Source organism: Mauremys mutica, chromosome 5 (genome assembly GCF_020497125.1).
Source record: "Mauremys mutica isolate MM-2020 ecotype Southern chromosome 5, ASM2049712v1, whole genome shotgun sequence".
NCBI classification, from domain to species: domain Eukaryota; kingdom Metazoa; phylum Chordata; order Testudines; family Geoemydidae; genus Mauremys; species Mauremys mutica.
This window is the reverse complement of record NC_059076.1, coordinates 118,605,725-118,625,964: the sequence shown is the minus strand read 5'-3', so window position 1 is coordinate 118,625,964 and position 20,240 is coordinate 118,605,725. Positions and strand designations below refer to the sequence as shown.

Genomic DNA, 20,240 nt, shown 5'->3' with positions numbered 1-20,240 from the left:
GGTCTTACACACATAATTTAAGATTTGATTTTAATTTTTTATGTCATGTAGCTTAGAGTTAACCTTTTGGCTGCTTGCCCTTTTTCAGCTTGTACAACCATGCGACTCTTATAAGAAATATTTGCAACAGTTCATGTCAATTAAAAATATTTTCTAGTCAATGATACAAATGCCTTTTGATATTCTCTACAATATTCATGCTGTATTGCATACACTGAATGCAAACTCTGCCTGCTATAATCTAAGTACATGTTTCTGTGTAGTAAATGAATATTTGAAAGGAAAAAAATCCCTTTTTGGTTTGTATGTTTTTAAAGGAACAGCATATGGATGAACGAGACATACGGAGATTTCAACTAAAAATCGCTGAACTGAATGCTGTAATACGGAAGCTGGAAGACAGAAATACCCTTTTAGCAGATGAAAGAAATGAACTGGTAAAATAATTAGTAATAACACAGATGGTGACTTGCAGGACAATGTCTTAACTGTACTCAGAAGTTGTGTTTTCAGGCAGAGTTTAACTTATTTGTCTCTGTTGCTAACACACTGAAATACTGTAGAACTTAAAGATTTTTTTAAATGTTCCTATTTGGCCAGGACTTCAAAACTGCTGGTGTAGAGAGAGCACAGTATTATGCTATTTTCTGGATGCTTTTCCTTTTCACTGAATGGTTCGTTTGGGCACAAGGATGGAGCATTTGCAGGGTTCAGAGCTAAATCTGTTGTCCTCCAGGCTGTCATTCCATGTAAAAGTTTTTCCTTTTTCAAAGAGGAGGAAATTTAACATAAGAAACTCAACTTTGGAAAAGGTTTAGAAATGATTGCTCCTCCTTTTCATCTTCTTCAGAACTGTCTACAAATAGTTCACACAAAGTAGGCATCAAATTATGAGTGGTAGCTTGCATGCAGCATTTAGTAATATACTGCACCATGACATATATGTAATCTATGTAACTAATTTACTGTATTACTCTTTGAAGTAATGAAACTTGACAATGCCACCATTGTTTTGTGAACTTCTTACGCTGGCTAAGAGCTACAAAGCTTGTTTTTCTAATGGAAAAATCTACCATTGCCTAATCGCCAGGGAAACTCTTGAAATAAGAGGAGGTATTGTGGGTGAGAGATAGCAACTTAGAAATGGAAGGAAATGAGGAGCATTTAAGAAATGTACTTTCCTGGATAGTTAGGGTGCAATTTTCAAAAGTATTCAGTGTTGGTCTAACTCTGCTCTCATTAAAGTTGATGATAAAACTCTCATTGACTGCAATGGAAGGAGAATTATGACAACACTGAGAACTTTTGAAAATCCCACCTGTATGTCTTGGCAGTAGCAAAGGGTAATTCATTCACTCTATCTAGGTTTAGAATGTTCTATAACATGAGCAACGTAGGGGTGCAGGAACCAGAGGTTCGGAGGGTGCTGCAGCATCCCGTGGCTTGAAGTGGTTTCCATTATATACGGTTTACAGTTTTGTTCAATGACTCTCAGCACCCCCACTATACAAATTGTTCCAACTCCACTGGAGCTGTGTGTTTGTTTCTAAAGTGACACCATGTTTCTGGCATGGTAAATGTAACATGCTCTTCATGTGATTTGTACAGTATTTGACAGGTGTGGATATTGTACATGGTTTTCAAATCACCTTACCAGTTTATTGGTTTTAGGCTATTGTTTTGGTATTGAAAGGCTCTGCTTTGTGATGAATGGACTTACTTGAGCTATGATACCTTGACTTAATTTACATGAAAACTTCAGAAGAGTTCATTTGTGAAACAATATGAAGGTTTTGTCTTCCTTTATTTATTCTTGAGTAACAAAATACCTGTTCTCAAAGACTAACTTACCTACCATAACTAAAATGTTATCTAGTAAAATCCAGTACTCTTTTCTTTCCCCCTAGTCATTGTGTTTGAAAACGACTGTGCCAGTTTTGTCTTGGATGTGTCATAGTAGATATATCTTCGAAGTGCCAGTGGTAGGGAAAATCTGTAGCCCTTCTGATGGAGCAAGCCATGTGTGTTGGCACCGTGTCCAGACATTCCTGGAATGTCAGATGAATTGGACTGCCTATTAGCTCCCTCAGGCATCACTCCGCCTTGGCCCCAAGATCCCAAGGTTCTTATGAATCCAAGTCAGGGTCATCATCTTCCCACTTTGCATCCCCTGACAAGCTCCAAGGGCCAGTGGATCAATATGGACCAGGGTTGGCACGTGCCCCATGGCTAGGGCAGAGGTCCCTGGCCCGGCCCCTACTGTCCACCAATGTTCTACCCATATTAGTGGCTTCCTTGGACTCAGTGGGATACTGCTTGCTTGCGGAGATCCTGCTCCTTGTCCCGATCTAAGCCAAAGTCACCTGCCAGGTTGAAGGGGGTGATTGCGCCTCAGCCAAAAGCCCAAGCATTGGTTGTCTTCCTCCCTGCAGAGCCACCAGAGTCCTCCCTCCTGGGTACTTCTTCCTGGGAGCAAGAGCCAGTTGTGGCCCAGCCGAGACCCTCATCCTTGTTGCAGGCTGACGCCAGGCTGCCTGGTTTGTCTTCGTCTTCTATTCTAGAGGGCTTTAAATCATACCAGGATCACACTCAAACTGCTAGACATTTTGTGGCTTGCTGTCCCGGGGAGAGTGGCCCTCCTGATTAAAGATGCACTCCTTGAGCTGGCGTGAGTCCACCGCCTTAGTACCACCAGTGGTTAAGTGCGTGGAAAAGCACTATTTTGTTCCTATGCAGGAATTTGAAAGGTTCTATTTCCACTCAGTCCCGAATTCCCTGGTTGTAATGGTAGTAAATGTCAGGGCCCATCAGGTTAGGTTTAAATCTACCCCCAAGGACAGAAACTCCAAGCAGTTGGACTTTCTGGGCAGAAAGATCTATACCTCCTTGTCCCTTCAGATGAGGATCGTGAATCAACAAGCTTTGCTGTCCAAGTATAATTTCCTCTGTTGGTCAGCCATATCTAAATTTGAGGACCAGTTGCCTGCCCTGACGTCTAGCATGAGGAATTTCAGGAGTTTGTTGTGGAGGCTGCTTTGCAGCAAAATGACCCTGAAGTCCAGCCTTGATTTTGCAGACACCTTGGCCAGGGGCGTGGCCTCCGTGGTAACTGTGGGATCACTTTGGATGTCCCGCAAGCCATTGAAGACTTGCCCTTTGACAACCAGGTCTTGTTCTTGGACAAGATTGATGATACTTTGCATTTCTTTAAGGATTCCAAGGCTACCTTGAGGCCTTGGGAGTGTATGGGATACAGCAGCAATACTGCCTGTAGCATTCCTTTTGCGCAACCTTTCCCCCTGAAACAGTGGGACTACCCTACAAAAAGGGAAAAGAGAAAGCAGTCGGGCTCAGGCCTGCTAAGCACCCATTTTGACTCCTTAGTCCAGAGCACCAGTCCAGTCGTTACTCCACCCTCTTTATCCCCCCTATCGCTTTGGGAACAGGCTGGCCTGTTTTTACAATGCTTGGGATTTGATTACTTCTGACAGCTGGATCCTAGCAATCCAGTCCAGTTCCTCTCCACGCCCCTTCCCACCAACACACCCACCCACATTGTCCCTCTTCAAGGACCCCTCTCACAAGATGCTGCTCGTCGAATAGGTCAACTCTGTGCTAACATTGGAAGTGGTGGAGGAACTCCTGCAGGAACACTGGGGCCCCAGCTTCTCCTCCCAGTACTTCCTGATACCAAAATCCAAGGGCAGGATGAGACCCATTCTTGACCTTCATAGCTTCAACAAATTCATCAAGAACCTGAGATTCTGCATGGTTACTCTTCTGGCTATTCTTTCAGTAATACTTAGCTTCTTTTATCTGGTGTGCTGTTGGGAGGAAAAGGTTATTTAGTAACTGGATCGCTTCCCTGAATGTGCTATTTACCTTCCTTCACACCCTTAAGAAATGCTAAAATACCGCAGACTGAAATCTGTGGGGCCTATTCCATTAAAGTAGGATGTGGGGCATGTATGACTCAATCAAACACTCTTCTGGGTGCCTGGAGTGAAGGCATCACCAATATGTTTTAAAAAAAGTAAAGCAGGCTTTGCCATATGAGGAGGCACTTTGTAAACTGCTGTACTTGAATTCTTATGGCAAAAATGTATATCCTTCCCAAGATGAAACAAAGAAACAAATCTTTAAGAAAAATGTTATCTTCCTGAAGTTTCAGTTAAAGCCCAGTGCATATTAAAGTCTTTTTGATGATAAAAATAGGGAAACAGAACAGTTCAAGGACTATGGAGATAAAACTAGTAAAATACTGAATACCACAAATTGGGAAAGGGCAGTAATTTACTTGAGACGATTGTCTGACATCATAAAAACAGGGGAACAAAATTGAGCAGCTGAAATGTCAGCAGAACCCTGAGATTGAATCTGTGCCCTCTGGCTGACTCCCTGATTGTGCTAATTACACATTAGGTATAATTTCCTTAAAATAAGGGAGTGTGGTATATTTCTAATAAACGGTATTTAAATGGGTGAAAGGTAACTATTATATTCCCTTCTCTAGGAAAAGGGCTAATAACTCACTGGAAGCACATGCATAATAAGATTTACAGTTTATCAAGAGATAAACCATATAAATGTGTGTGCTTCCCAAGAACAAAATATGATGTATAATGGCAAAGACCAGCCTTAGCAGTGAGGGCATTTTCAGTTCTGTTAATAGTGAGTGCTGCATCCTTGCCATTGATTTTTTTTTTTAAATTCAAACCTGCATTGACTTCCATGTTAGTTTCACTTTGGTAACAAGCAAAGGCTATAAGTTGGTAGATGCATACAGTTTAGTTTAGCAGTGGTGTGTAAGCAGAAAAATAGTCTTTATGAATGAACGAATGAAGGGGGACTGAAAATCCAAGTGTTCCTCCTCCTTTCAAGTCACTGTAGCCCAGATTATGATTAACTGACATTTTGGGGTTCCTTTGCAGCTGAAACGTTCTCGGGAGACAGAAGGTCAGCTGAAGCCCCTTGTAGAGAAAAACAAGAGGATGACCAAAAAGAATGAGGACATGTTGCAGTGTATCCAGAGGATGGAAGAAAAAATTAAAAATCTCACGAGGGAAAATGCAGAAATGGTAAGCAACTATCTCATATGTATCAGAGGTTACTTTGTAAGAGCAGCTGCTCTTAGTCGCTTAGAGTTGAAAACAAATGTGTGGCTTTTACTCAGATAAATACTGGTATGTCAAAAGCTAAGCCATGTGAAGATGTCAGTGTCAAATACAATATGCTGGTCGTGGGTAGTATTCTAAAATCAGAGTGTTTGGTTATTTTTATTTGCTTTGTCATTTATTAAACAAAATTGATTAAGAATAAGGACCATTGTGGCTTTAATGTTTAAAGGGTATAAAATAAAGGGTTAAAATTAACCTTGGCATACCATGGGATTTTGCATGGATGTATATGTCAGAGCTGAATTTGACCTGTATAAACTAGAGATGGTAAAGACCCTCTTCAGGATTGTTCTCTAGAGTATATTCACCAGTGCTTTCTCCATCCTAGTTTTAGATGTCCAAGTGAGATGCAGAATATACTCTGTATGTGTTTAAGGTGTAAATATTTGCTTGGTGGAAAAAGGACCTTATGTTGTGCTGGAGCAGATTTCTGAAGCATCATGTTAGTGTATCAGAGGTGAGGGTTTTACCTAATGCTGCAGGAAGACATTTAAGAGTTGGTTGCGTTAATAATAAACTTGATTTTTGCAGAAAGAAAAGTTATCCACACAGCCGACTTTGAAGAGACACACTTCCTTGAACGATCTCAGTAGCACACGAGAGGAGCAAGAAATGGAATTCCTGAGACTGCAAGTCATAGAGCAACAGCATGTTATTGATGATCTCACAGTGGTAATATTAAACATGTTCAGTACACGCGTGCATAAACCTACATTCAAACCTATCGTTAGAGAGCAATATTCAAGTTAATTTGAATTGAGTACAGTTAAAACTGGCATTGTAGTGACATGAAAAATAATTCTTCAACACTTTGGTTATTCCCTTTGTAGTAAATTTATGAGTTTCCACAGAGCGTCTATGGTCTTATTTCAGCCATACCAAGTGGTGATCTCATAACTCAGGCTTGCCTGGTGAATACCTGAAAAGTTGATTTCTAAGGTACTGCAGAAAATGATGTTGAAGATTCAGCAAGTGGTGCTCTTGATTGCATCATTAGTGGTATTGGGGAAGTAAGACATGAAACTGAGATCTTGACCACTCATGGTCAAAGTGCTTACAATACTGTTTGCAGGACAGGGGGCTGTAACATAGAATCAGAGACTTCAAGGTCAGAAGGGACCATTATGATCATCTAGTCTAACCTCCTGCACAATGCAGGCCACAGAATCTCACCCACACACTCCTGTATCAAACCTGTGTCTGAGCCATTGAAGTCCTCAAATCATGGTTTAAAGACTCCAAGGTGCAGAGAACCTTCCAGCAAGTGATCCGCGCCCAACACTGCAGAGGAAGGTGAAAACCCCCCAGGCTTCTGCCAATCTGTGTCTTGGACAGATTCTGATGTGGGTGACTGCACCTAAAACTCCCCCAGATGTATTTTTCACTTCTGACTCTAAACTGTTGTGTTGCTGTGCAACATGAAATACCAGCTGCATTTCACCCCAGAAGCTGTCGCATTTAGGTGAAGATGAAGGGGTTCCCATAAAAGTTTCTAAAATACTTTGAAGAACCATCTGAATTAAAGGTGCTTTTTAAGTTACCATCATTATTCTGAATTGCTGTGTACATTCCCAAATTTTCTCCTCTGAAGCGGTGTGCTGGCAGAGATGGATTGCTTCACCATTTCAAAACAAGCATTGTATCATTGGTAGTTTACTATTCTTCCACTTTCTGGATTCAGTTACTAAAATGAAGCCCTCACTTAAGTATTCCAACAGGATGTAGTTCAATATCGGCAGATGAGAGACAGCTGCTTTATCAGCAATTAGAGTTAGAAACCTAAAATCACTGTAATCCTTTTAAAACTAGAAGAATCAGAGGGAAGGACACAGAAATTAGTAGATGAGAGTAAAGCTGGAAAGGATAATAGAATTAGGGTAAAGGTGGGGAGGAGCAGAGTTAAAGAGGATTTAAAAAAAAAAAGTTAGGAAGGAGGACCTACCTATTACCTTTTCCTTCCTCGCTCCCTCTTCTTGTCTCTTTCTGCCTCTGTTACCTTCTCCTGCTGCCCCCTCTGAAGGTCAAGTCAGTATTCTTTGGCTGAATGATCACAAGACCTAAAAGTCCTAAGTATACTTGTGACCTCCTTATGTTACAACATAGATTTATTACAATCTTCTTCAAAGCTGATGCTAAAAGAAAGGCACAAGGGAACTGGGATCAGAAGCCAACAAACTTGTGCTTGAGCTTCCTAATTTGTATTCAGAACTGAGTCCTGTAAGTGTGAATAGTCAGTGCCTTACCTTCTTAGCGCTTCTGCCCTTAGGAGGCTGAGTAACCTACATTGTGTGTTCCTTTTTTATTTAAAAAAAAAAAGCAGCAAACAAAGAATATCTTCATATGTGGTTCTGTGTCAGAATGTATGTGACAGGCTGATTTAGGTTTAATAAAGCTGAGCTAGCCTTTGCTATTGATCTTCAGCTTGAGAAGGGCAGTGCACATTCTTGCCTCTCAATGGGTGTTGCTATATTTCCATAATCTTCAGAGTAAAAAGAACTGTCAGAAACCTGTGCCCAGTATTTTACCTTTGCCTGCCAATTTCAAGATAAACCTGTGGAGTATGTTGCTGACTGTTCCTGGGCTTCAAAGGAAAAACAGTCAAGGGAATTTTCCTGTTTAAATATTACAAGAAGTCTTTGTTGTTTGTAACTTTGCCTCATGCTTTAAGAAAACATTTAATGGTGTTTCCTTTTGTCATGTGTAATCTAAATACATGTTAAAGAAGTAAAATCTTCTCTTTTACTCTAGGAACGAGAACGGTTGTTACGCCCAAAAAAACCGAAAAGGAAAAGTCTGAAACCTCCAAAGGTGAGAGTCTGTGTACCAACTCTTCTGTACCTTGTGAATCTCATACAAACTTTTTGGGCGAAATATGGGCTCCATTGAAGTCAATGGCAAAACTCTCGTTGACATGAATGAGGCCAGGATTTTACCTATTATTTCCCTAACCTGTAATAATTAACACTCCTTAAGTGAATGTTCCTAGCCAAAGTTTTCTGTGACACACACAAACACACACAGATGATACCCCTTAAAAAAATCTAAATAGTTTGTAGTCACAATGACCTGAATTTTCAAACATGACTTGAGGCAACTTTAAAAGGGATCTGATTTTTCTCAGGGATGGTGCTTAGCCCTTCCTAAAAATCAGGTCCTTTTAAGGTGTCACAAGTTGGATGCCCCAAATTACTAGTCAGATTTGAAAATTTAGGCCTATATGTTTTTAGAATTTTAACTTGAACAGTATTAGATATGTTTCAGAGTAGCAGCCGTGTTAGTCTGTATCCACAAAAAGAACAGGAGTACTTGTGGCACCTTAAAGACTAATAAATTTATTTTAGCATGAGCTTTCGTGGTAGTAAAATGGAGCATAATTAATTTGAACTAGAATGCAATATGGAATGCAAAAATGAAACACAAAACAGGTGGTATTCATTTATTTAGACAATGGTAGATTTTGTTTTAGTGTATACTTTCAAAGTCAATGGTAGTTTTATTGTAGTAATATATTTTTTAAGTAATGAAATATACTATAAAATCTTTCCTGAAAAGCTAGTTGTTAACAAGTGTGGATGTGGGTGTGTACATACTGCACATTTGTGGGTTAGTAGAAGTGAGAATTAGTGTGGTTCTGCTGTACATTGAAATAACACTTGCTTTGTAGTTAAGGCTGTGATTTAGTTGTGGAAGTCACAGAATCGTGACTTCCAAAGACCCGCGGAGGCAGGGTGCTGAGCGGTACCCCCACTGCCCTCACAGCTCCCGGCAGCGGCAGGTGGCAAGGGGGACCCCGGAGCTCTGAGCCCCATGGGTGGTGGGGGCCCCTGGAGCTCCCAGCCCACTGGTAGGTGCCCAGGCTCCCCATTTTGTCATGGATATTTTTAGTAAAAGTCAGTGTCATGGATATTTGTAGTAAAAGGTTACAGGCTTGCGTGAATTTTTCATTATTGCCCGTGACCTGTCTGTGGTTTTTACTAAAAAAAAATGCATGACAAAATCTTAGTCTTATTTATTGTATGTTCTTGATGGCATCCTCATTATGTCCTCATGGTGGCGCTTTTTATTACTTTCTGTTTTATAGTGTATAGGTTCTGAAAGAACGACTTCAGATATATTTTTGATTCTGTATCTCACTAGAAAGATTTTTAAACAGTGTTCATAATATTGCATTTGTATTATACAGAGAGAATAGTTTCAAAGAAATCCATAACCCTCGCAAAAGTCTGATATAGGGTGAGGTTATAGCAGATCTGTATCATTCATGCTCAGCATGACATACTTGGATGTTCATCTGTGGCAGAGATAAAAGTGGGGCCCTTTAAAAATAAAATTAATATTTTTGTATCTGATCATATGTTCGATATTAAAATACTATAATATTGTACAATGAAGAGCCCTAACACAGTTTTAAACTGTAGTCTTTGGGATTATAAAATACTTGTTTTTATTAAAAGTAGTTTACTACTTTCATTTTCTTTTAATGAGATGGTGATAGCCATATTATGTGACACTAGGAATATCAGTAATGAAGGAAAGAGATGGGCTGCCAGCTTCTACAATACTTTAATTATTGGAAAAGTCCTGTGTTAATATAATCATGTATTGCCAACACATAGTAAAACCACCTTGACTCACTTTTCTTATACATGGCACCCTTTCCCTGCCCTCTTTCTGGTTGTGAGTGCCTTCTCTAATGCCTGTTACTATATCTGGAATGTGCATAACATATTGTGGGTGCTGCCATCTGTTTACTCTGGCTAGTCAAAATCAGATTTGGAACAATTTGACTCAGAAAGCAAATGAGGTTTGGTGTGGCTTAGCCCTCATTATTCCAACAAAAACTCTGTTGTTCTACTTTTGTTCTGACCATGTCATAGCACAGTTGTTGATTGACTTTTGCAGAGATTACAGTGAGATGTTTTTATTTTATTTTGGACGGTTTCACTTGGACATTGAGTGATTACGAATCAATTTTATGTAGTTTTATGTCCTCTGGTGTCCGTGCCTTGTGGTGGTGGGACAGCTTGTGTGCTCTAACGATCCCCAGAGTCTGTGTCTGTGCAGTCTTTTTGCTCCTGGTAGGTTCAACCAGGCTGGATTGGTCTGTGGGGGAGGGGCCAGACAAACAGACACCCTGGTCCTCTGGCTTGGGGGTTAGGGACAGGGCTAACAACCCTGTCCCGTAAAAAAACAAAATATGTTACGGAAACAGTGATGGAGAAATCGACCATTACTGTCTGTGATGACCTTCAGGAATCAATAACCCGTATGAAGCCACTGGCATGAAGACTGCAGTGCTCAATACCAAGATAAAAACCAAACTTGGTTTTTGGAACGTACAGACAATGTATGAAACAGGGAAGCTAGCTTAGGTCACAGCAGAGATGAGACACTATAGCTTACACATCCTGGATGTCAGTGAGAGCAGCTGGACAGGGCAGAAAGATTAACAGCCGCCTTGGGAAAAACTTTGCTGTATTCTGGATGGGATGATGGACAACACCATGAGAGCGTTGCCATCCTTTTGAAGAAGGGAGTGACGCATTCCCTGCTTGAATGGAAGACCATCATCAGGAGACTTATGAGAGCCAGACTGAAAGGGCTACACAATATCACCCTGATTCAGTGCTATGCTCTGACAAATGGCAGTGATGAAGAAGTAAAGGACAAATTTCACCTTACATTACAGGCAGAGTTAGAGAGAGTACCATGCCACTACCTAACTATCGTCATGGGAGAACTGAATGCCAAGGTCAGTAAGGACAACACAAACAACAGAGCAATGAGAAGACATGGGTGTGGCACCATGAATGAAAACAGACAGAGGCGTGTTGATTTCTGCAATATGAATGACCTAGTCATCGGTGGAACCCTATTTCAACATTGTGAAATTCATAAGCTGACATGGTGTTCTCCAAATGGCAGAGATAAGAACCAGTTTGACCATATGATGATCAACAGCAAATGCCAGTGCTCACTGACAGATGTTGGCAGTGACCACCACCTGGTGACAGCCTCCATCGAGCTAAAACTGAGAAGTGTGAGTCCACTAAACAAGGGACATAGATGTTATGACAGTGACAAGCTAAAGTCCCCTGAAATACAGAAAGCCTTCATTCTGCAGTTAAAGAACAGGTTTCAGGCACTTGCAGATCTTGATGAAGAGGAGGGGAATGCAGATGAGGAGATCAACAAGAAGTGGGACAAAGTAACAGCAATTTATAAACAGAGCAGTGAAGCCTGTCTAGGCTACAGGCAGAAGTGGATTACACCCAGCACATGGGACGCCATAGAAACCAGACGAGCCCCGAAGAAAAAAGTTTGATACAAAATCCCAGAAGCTAAAGGACACATACCAAGAGCAGTATAGCAAGGCACACCAGGAGGTCAAATGCTTTTGTGAGAGTGGACAAACAACATTATATTGATAATCTGGCAACACAAACAGAGGATGCAGCTGCTCAGGGTGAACAAGAAAACATCTACAAAATGACGCAGCTTATCAGTGGTAAACGGCAGACACCAACAAACACTCTCATCGGGGACAAACAAGGCCACCTACTAACAACAGAAAAAGAACAAGAAATGCGCTGGACAGAGCATTTCAAAGAATTGCTGAACAGGGAGCCACCTAAAGAGGAAGCAAACATCCAGGAGGCAGAAGAAGATCTTGATATCAACACAGACACCCCAGCTAAGGAAGAGATCATTCAAGCCATCAAATCCTTAAAAAATGGGAATGCTCCTGGCAAGGATAACTGGAATGCAGAATGGTTCAAGGTAAATCCTGAGTTAGCAATATCTGTCCTGACCCCTCTATTTACATCAGTCTGGGAAAGGGAAAAAGTGCCAGATGAGTGGACCAATGGGGTTATAGTGAAGATACCAAAGAAAGGACCTCTCAGAGATTGTAATAACTGGTGTGGTATCACAATTTTATCTGTGCCAAGCAAAGTATCGTGTAAGATCATACTCCAGCGTATATCAGAGGCAGTTGATAGCATTCTCAGAAAAGAGCAAGTCGGTTTTCGGAAAGGGCGTGGATGCACAGACAAGATCTTCACTCTACGAAACATAATAGAACAATGCTTAGAATGGCAACGGCAGCTCTACATAAACTTCATAGACTTTTGAGAAGGCTTTTGATAGCATTCACAGGACCAGCCTATGGCATATTCTGCAGGCATATGGAATCCCTCTCTATATAATCAGCATCACCAAAATCTTCTATTTCAACTTTACATGCAGTGTTGATCACAGTGAGCTCAGTTTTGAAGTCAAAACAAGAGTACGTCAGGGGTGTGTCATGTCTGCAATCCTCTTCTGCATTGCCATTGACTGGGTAATGCAGCGTACAACAGAAGACATGACGAGGCATTAAATGGACACCTTTCTCCTCCTTTGAAGATGAGACTTTGCAGATGATCTTGCTGTCCTATCACATACCCAACACCATGCACAAGAAAAAGCATCTTGACTCAATGCATTCAGCCAGCAAATTTTACTGAAAATCAACCACAATAAGACTTATATCATGACCTTTAATATTGCCTCACCATCACCAGTACAGATAGAGGATTATGTTCTCACCAATGAGAAAACATTCACATACTTGGGCACCACCATCAGCCAGGACATCCGGAACAAAATCAATAAAGCCAGGAACACCTTCAGGAGCTTAAATTACAGTCTGGAAATCATCAAAATACATCAAAACCAAACTCAAGATTTATCAGAGCTGCATACTTTCAGCATTAATTTATAGCGCGGGATGAAGGGGAATAAGAAAGTATGACATGTCCAAAATGTCTTCATTCCCTACAGCCTGCCTCAGAAAAATCCTCTGTATCTTTTGGCCCAGAACTATCTCAAACCAAGATCCATTGACACAGGTGCAGTCAAGAGGGTATGAGCACCATCATTGCCAGGAAGTGCTGGAGATGGATTGGCCATATGCTTTGGATGGAAACTGATTCCATCACCAGAGTAGCAATAAGATGGACACCTGAAGGCAAGCAAAAATGAGGCCACCTGAAAACAACATGGCTAAGAGCTGTGGAAGCTGAGCTGAAAAACCTGGGGCACAGCTAGGGAATCATTGAAAGACTTGCCAGAAACAGGAGTGGGGGAGCTTCATCTCTGCCCTAAATGCCTGAGGCGTAATGGGAACATGATGATAATCATTTATGTAGTTTCTTAACATTTCATTCAATTCCTAGAAGATGTTTTTACATTACTATTTAAATGAGCTGCTAATGGGGAATGCTTGACCAGATCTTTCCTAGCTGCTGATTTTGAAAGTTTCCCCATAAATTGAACATATTCACAGTTCATAAGTTTTTTTTAAAAAAAGCATATTAGTTTCAATTTGAGTGGTCATTGCCTATCACATCAACAAACTATCAATCTCACATTTTAAATAATTTCTCCCACAGTTGCCAAAGAAACTTTTGTATCTACTCCTTGTTTTCCCCGTGAATGGGATGACAATGTAGAAAGGTCCAGGCCAGTAAAAACATCAATATCCTTCTGAATGGCATTCTTGTTATACCCTATGCTACTTGTTTTGTGACCGTAACTGTCAGTAGCTATACATGATTGTCCCTGAAAATATATTTTTGCCAAAATAAGATAAACTACTATGTCTTGTCCTTGCTGATGTTTTAGAGTGGAAAAAGAGAGATGAATAAACTCTGATTTGGAAAGGTGTAATATTACCAGAAAACCTAGTGAAGACAAATGTCCTGACATACAGTGTTCCAATCGCCCCACCTCCCGCCTGTGTTTTTTAAATTGCTCTCCATTCAGTGTGTGCTAAAGCCAAGGGCCTCTAAACTATGGATGTTTAAATAAATATTTAGGAGCATTTCCATTGTCTTGCTGATTAACATTTGTAAACGGCTGCTGACTAATATGTCTTCCAATTCTGAGTCAGTGTTCTAAAAAAGATGGAATTATTCAGTATTCTGCTTTCTCATTATCTGTGCCCCACCATGCAGGTGGGGTTTCTCTATTGTTTTAGTAAGAATATAACAACTATATCAGGAGGAAACATAAAGTATCAAGCAATAGCTGTGATTACAGACTCCATCCCCTCTTCACGAGGGAGAATGGTACAACTACTAACAGACATGCAATACAGAATATTATTTCACAGTATCTATGCAGATCAAAGGTTGAATTGTAAATACCAGAGTACTGTATTGAAAAGAGGAGGAAAGTTGTTCTAGGAGAAATAACAGCATTTAGCTCCATTGCCCATACTTAGTACATTTTAACCCTTAGGACACATTTTAACCCTTAGGAAGCTAGACTGTTTGCCAGGATTAGACTTCTGAAGTTACTGTTGACAGCATTTAAGCTTCTTTGATGAATGCTGCACGAATGAAAAATAGCCTATAGGTTACATGACAATATGGGCAGCTAGAACATTTGCACCTAAAGTATTAAACACCTGGATGAGTGGCCAGTATCTATGGTACCTAGGGGGTCCACATGGGATAATGTGGCAGGAGAAGGGAAGGGAGGGTTTGTAGCAGGTGAGGGACTGGGCCAAATCTGATCTTCCATGATAAATTCTGACTGGTTCTGCCTGTTTGCAGGCCAAGGGACACCGGGAGATGTGTGGCATGCTGCACTAGATAGAGATGCAAAGAAAAGCCAGCTAAACAGAAGGGTTAAGTGAACCCTGCTCCTGGGAACTAGGTTGAGGGAGCAGGAAATTCTCTACCTAATTTTAGAGGAGGAGATGCTGGCTCTTTTGGTACTTCTGTGTGGGAAGGAATTCTGGAGGTTGAGGGAACAGATGTGTGGAAGGAGGCAGATCTCATGAAAAAGGATAACCCAAGGAAGAGAGAAAAGATGCTTGTTCAGCTCACTGTAGAGCTGGTCAAAAAGTGGTGTGTGCGCTTTTTGGTAAATTGTTAAATTTTCTGATTTTTCTGAGGTGGGGGAGAAAAGCAAAAATATAAATGTGTTTTTGTTTTTCCTGCTTTGTCTCCTCCTCCCTACCCCCTTCCCTCTCTTTGCTTCTTTTTCCATTTTGCCACTGAAAAATGGAGAGAAAAGGGAAAAACCGGAGGAAATTAATAACTGAAAATCAATGTTTTTTGTTTTCTCATTTGAAAAAGTGGAGAATTTCAAAATAAGCAAGTATTTTGAGTGAAAATTTTTGGCTTTGAAAAATTGTCCACTTTTTATCTTTAAAAAAATTGAACAAAATTTCACCAGTTTGACTTAAAACCCATAAATAAAAGCACGAATGTCCACAGGTTCTAAGGGTTTGATGCCTTCAAGTCCTCAAGAATAGGTTTGCAAATGTTCTAGCTGCCCATATTGTCATGTAACCTATAGGCTATTTTTCATTCGTGCAGCATTCATCAAAGAAGCTTAAATGCTGTCAACAGTAACTTCAGAAGTCTAATCCTGGCAAACAGTCTAGCTTCCTTCCAAGCTTCTTGCATAATTATGGACATGAAGTCAGAGTTTTTAGCCCCTCAGTTCATGATACGGTTTGGTCTTAGTATGGAGGTCAAAAAGAGTAAGAATAAGGGAACATGCTAATAATAAGTGATTATAAAGCAGAAAGACACTATTGAAGGAGCCCTCTTTCCCATGTCTGCATTGCAATTTCTATACAGATAGTGTTACTGCTTTGGATTATGGAACAAATAAAAAACAAAGGTTTTTTTTCCCCCTTAGCTGCAAGTGGCATTGCAATGTTGATTTATGCTTTAAAAATGTAAATACTTTCTAGTAAATGTTTGCACATTTCTGTTGCTAGTGGGAGATCATGTACTTCAAATTAATCATTTATAGTTAGATCACAGACTAGTTTTTAGAATCTAGGCCACCTATGGTGTGTTCGATTAGGTTACTTTTGTCTGACAGACTTCAAGTAATGAAGGGTGAAGTTGTAACTAGAAGGAAGCTATGTAATATCAGAAGATTGTATCTTCCATCTTCTGTATAAAATTATTTGAATGAAGGATGCAGGGTCAAGCCCTACATTTGTATATAATTTTTGTTCCACTCTCTTTAATTCCTAGAGAAAAAAAACCTACATTGATAGACTTAAGATTGAAAGTACATTGGGAAAATGTAATATAGAGATGTTGCAATTATCACAGAAAAAAGCATTATAATTTCGGAAAATTCAGAGTTAGGATTAACCCTAAAAGTAATCCAAACATCTCAAGTTCTGGAAATGCAGTTAGGGCACCCAAACAAACTTATTTTTCTGCCCTATAGTGATGCAGAGGAATCACCGTACAATTATGGTTAATGTATTTTAGTGCCTGTCATTCCAGATTAGATTAAACTGATTTTTAAAGACACATTAGATTTGCCATGGTTTTTCCTTGTGGTGTTGTATCTTGAGTAGAACTCTCACTGCAAATGGGAACCATAGTAGCTCAACTACCACTTAAGGCAGCCGTGTCTCAAAGATCTAATGTAGATCTATGACAAGCTGCCTGTGAAATTCACTAGGAGCCAAAACTTTGTCCTGAAGTAAATTAATGAGTGTTTTACGCATACATCTGAGGACAGTAACTGGACGTCAGCCTATGCTTTTGTCTCAATTCCCAGGTTTCATGGACAAGGAATCTGGAATGTTTTAGAATTGGTAACTAAATAGTCAAGTCCAGCAAGATTAATAGAAATCAGCTCAACAGCAAAGCAAGCAAGATGGATCTCCCACAAAACTTTTATTTCAACAGTTTAGAAAAATAAGCTAAGATAAACATAGGCAGACTGGATTGATTTGAAATTGCCTTCCAGACCCAAGCTCAACAAGTCAGACACAAACACGCTGATAAAATCAATTTTGTCTCAGAATGGAGGCTAAAAAAACGTAAGTCAATATCGACAGAACAGCATCTGACTCTTAATCTGTTCATAGCTTACTCAGATTTCAAGCACCATGCACTGAAAATAAAAGCAAAGATGTTGTTTAGAACAATGTGAATATGGAAACCCAGAAAGTGTTCAGCATTCGTGAAAATTAGTTTGTGGCTTTGTCTGTCAGATGGACTGGATATTTGTATCCATAGCTGACCGTTGTAACGTAGGTGTACGATAGTAGAAGTAATTATCAGGATGGCTGTGTTGATTAGGGAGGGCTGACACTAGTGGAAATTTACTAAGATTGCTCTTGGGGAAAATAAAGGATTTGTGCCTGGCTCTTCTGAGAATAATTCAATATAATCACCTACAGCTCACAGCATGAGCTAGCCTATGTGGGGGAGGGAGGCTGGACCTTCTTCCTTCTGTGTCTGGCTTTCCCTGAACAAGGGAAATGGGGAGACCTCAATTGAAGCATCTGACTAGAGGGAGCACCTTACTGAGAAGGGTCACATGAACAGGTTCAGATGCATGTAAGCTGGAAAGTGGTATCTGCCACAAAAGGGACTGGCTTTGTTTCAGTCTGAGAAAGACCAGGGGCAAAGAAAGGCTTTAGAAAAGGCTCTCGACAGTGCCCAGGCCAGAGGACTTGGAACAGAACCTGTGAGGGGCTTACATGGAAAGGTCTTACGTGAAAGGGACCAGGGGAAGATGTAGGAAGAAGTGGTTGGAGAAGCCAAAAGAAGGCCCAGGGTAAAGGTCTGTAAGTAGGTCTAAGGGAATAGTGACACAGATGAATGAGCCTGAAGCAGATAGTCATTTCACTGGTTAGGACATTGGAGGTGGAGCCTGAGGTGGAGTGAAGCACCAGGCTCCCATGCACCTTCAGTTGTGCCGCTATCAGGGAACCAGTAGTAGAACCCTGACCAAGGGCAAAAAGAGAGATTTGTTAAATACAAGGACTGGGGATATTAAATTAACCATTTATCAGTTAGTGCTGACTCCAGAATACTGAAAACATGTAACTTTTCTACATTGGTTGGAAGGATTGGTGCAGTGAAGATTTAATTTTGTAACCTGTTAATTAATAAATAGGTGATGGATATGTTCATGAGTGGGAAGCTACTCATCCAAACAATTGTTCTTTGTCCCTAAGATGGTACTTTTTAAGCTCTGTGTTCCATAATTCTCAGTATGCAAAGGTTGTGCTGAAGCAACAACTCCTCCATGTTTGTTTTTTAATGTTGATAGCCCGCAGTCAGCTTTGCTTGTTAGCTAGAACAAAGTACATTTAAATTCATATTGTGGTACTTAAGACATCTGATAGGAAGTCTACTTGCCTGGTCCAGTAGACTTTAAAGTCTTCTCAGGTGTGAGTAGTTTTAGTTCAGCTTTGGGAAATGCCAAAGACTTATCTGTTTTTCCCAGGTTACTGTTGCTACTGTAGCTTTTGCTGAGCAGTCTTCTAATTGTCAGGGGATGTATGAATCTGTAGAACATTGCTGGCAACCAGCTCAGGTCTCTAAGGGGTAAAGAGGAGCACAGTGGGGTGGAGCTTTATAACATCTGAGTGCAGGGTACCCAGAGAAGAAATACAATCACCGCACACACTCATCCTCCTAGATTTTCTTCGGTGAGAAAACGCAGACAGAGCTGATAGAAATTTCTTAATAATTGCAGGCAACATCAGATTCCTTGAAGTAATGAGAAAATATTTTAAAGGTCTCTTTTCTGCTTAGGAGTCACTTTTAGCTTAGGGCTTTTTTTCAGTTTTTTGAAATATATGACAGAGAAATAACCATGAAATCCTGGAAAGGCTTTTTTCTGTAGAATGGAATTACAATGATAAAATGAAAATTGGAGTCATTGCTTTGAAATCAACAAAATTGCCCATAACTGTGGGACTCTGAAGACTAATTTCTGCTTTGTAAGCTTTATTAAATGGGCTATATTTGTGATTATAACTGAAAGTGTTCACTCTTCAGACCAGCACAATGGAGTACATACTTCTTGTCTTATATTTCTCTTTTTTTATCTGTCTGTGTGCTCTGGTGTGCCTATATTTTTCTGGCTGCCAGGAAATGACTTATAAACATGAAGGTAAGAAGCTATAAATTAATAGCTGATTTGTTCTAATTACAGTGTAATTCAGTTCATTATGATTTAGCCACTTCTCCTGTTTTGATTAATCACTTGAAAATAATATGTGATACTTAAATCATGTGGGAAGATGAAGCTACTGCAGCTATACAGAAATTAGATGGTTCATATGCATGTAGACCTATCTAATTCAATTAAATGTAGTACTAAAATAGATATAGATATTTGTATACAATATCCTCTATATATTTCAAGGCACAGACTCTGCATCACAAATTTTGTCAACATTAATCAAATTGACTAGTTTTGACTGAACAGGAATCACGACTAATATACAGAATATTTTGTAGATCTTCATATTCTGAAAATATATTTACTCTGTCATAAGTCCTATTGATCTTCTAAACATTAATTGCAAAAATGTAATACACAATTATACTGTAAAAGTATGTGTGAAAACATTGGTGTAGAAATCCAAAATTACGTCCTAATTTCCACCAGCTATTGCCAAATATTTCATATTTTACTTCATATTTTCAGTTATTGAGATGGACATTTTAATCCGACAGTTATGATCTAAACTTTAGGATTGAATATCTTTACATAAAAATAACACCTTTAATTAACAACCTTCTAGAATTATAAACAATATATACAAATATAATTTCAACAGTTTTACATATTTTAAGAAAAATTCTGACATAAATAGTATAGTTAAAAAGAGCAAGCAGAATAATAAAAGCCACATTAGAATATATATATATTAGAAATCTATTTTAAATCAGTGTTTTGAATTAATAAGTATGATCTTTCATGATCTCTGTGTGTATTATTTATCATAATGTTTATTATCAGGTAGTAAAATTTTCTTAACACTTCATCAACTTTGTGTCAACTGTCTCTCTGATTTTTTTTCCCCTCTAGCTGTTTCCCGGTCAGTTAATTTGTTGTGTGTGGGATATGAATCCATTTTTATAGCCAATTGCTACAAATATTGGACTACCACACTGGCAACAATAAATAGTTATTATTAATAATGTGAATGACAATTGTGTGATTATCTCATGATGTAATTCATAAATATGCCATTAGTGTGCAATGGCTAAATACTACATTGTG

General features: G+C 39.6%; 1 protein-coding gene across 1 annotated transcript in view; it reads left to right on the top strand.

Annotated features, from left to right (window-relative positions):
• Nucleotides 1-20,240, top strand: part of JAKMIP1 (janus kinase and microtubule interacting protein 1) — a 206,087-nt gene that overhangs the window by 168,212 nt on the left and 17,635 nt on the right. The window contains exons 7-10 of the mRNA XM_045018166.1: nucleotides 318-437; nucleotides 4,932-5,078; nucleotides 5,709-5,849; nucleotides 7,926-7,985. Coding sequence (XP_044874101.1) covers nucleotides 318-437; nucleotides 4,932-5,078; nucleotides 5,709-5,849; nucleotides 7,926-7,985 — 468 coding nt within the window. The remainder of the gene's footprint in view (nucleotides 1-317; nucleotides 438-4,931; nucleotides 5,079-5,708; nucleotides 5,850-7,925; nucleotides 7,986-20,240) is intronic.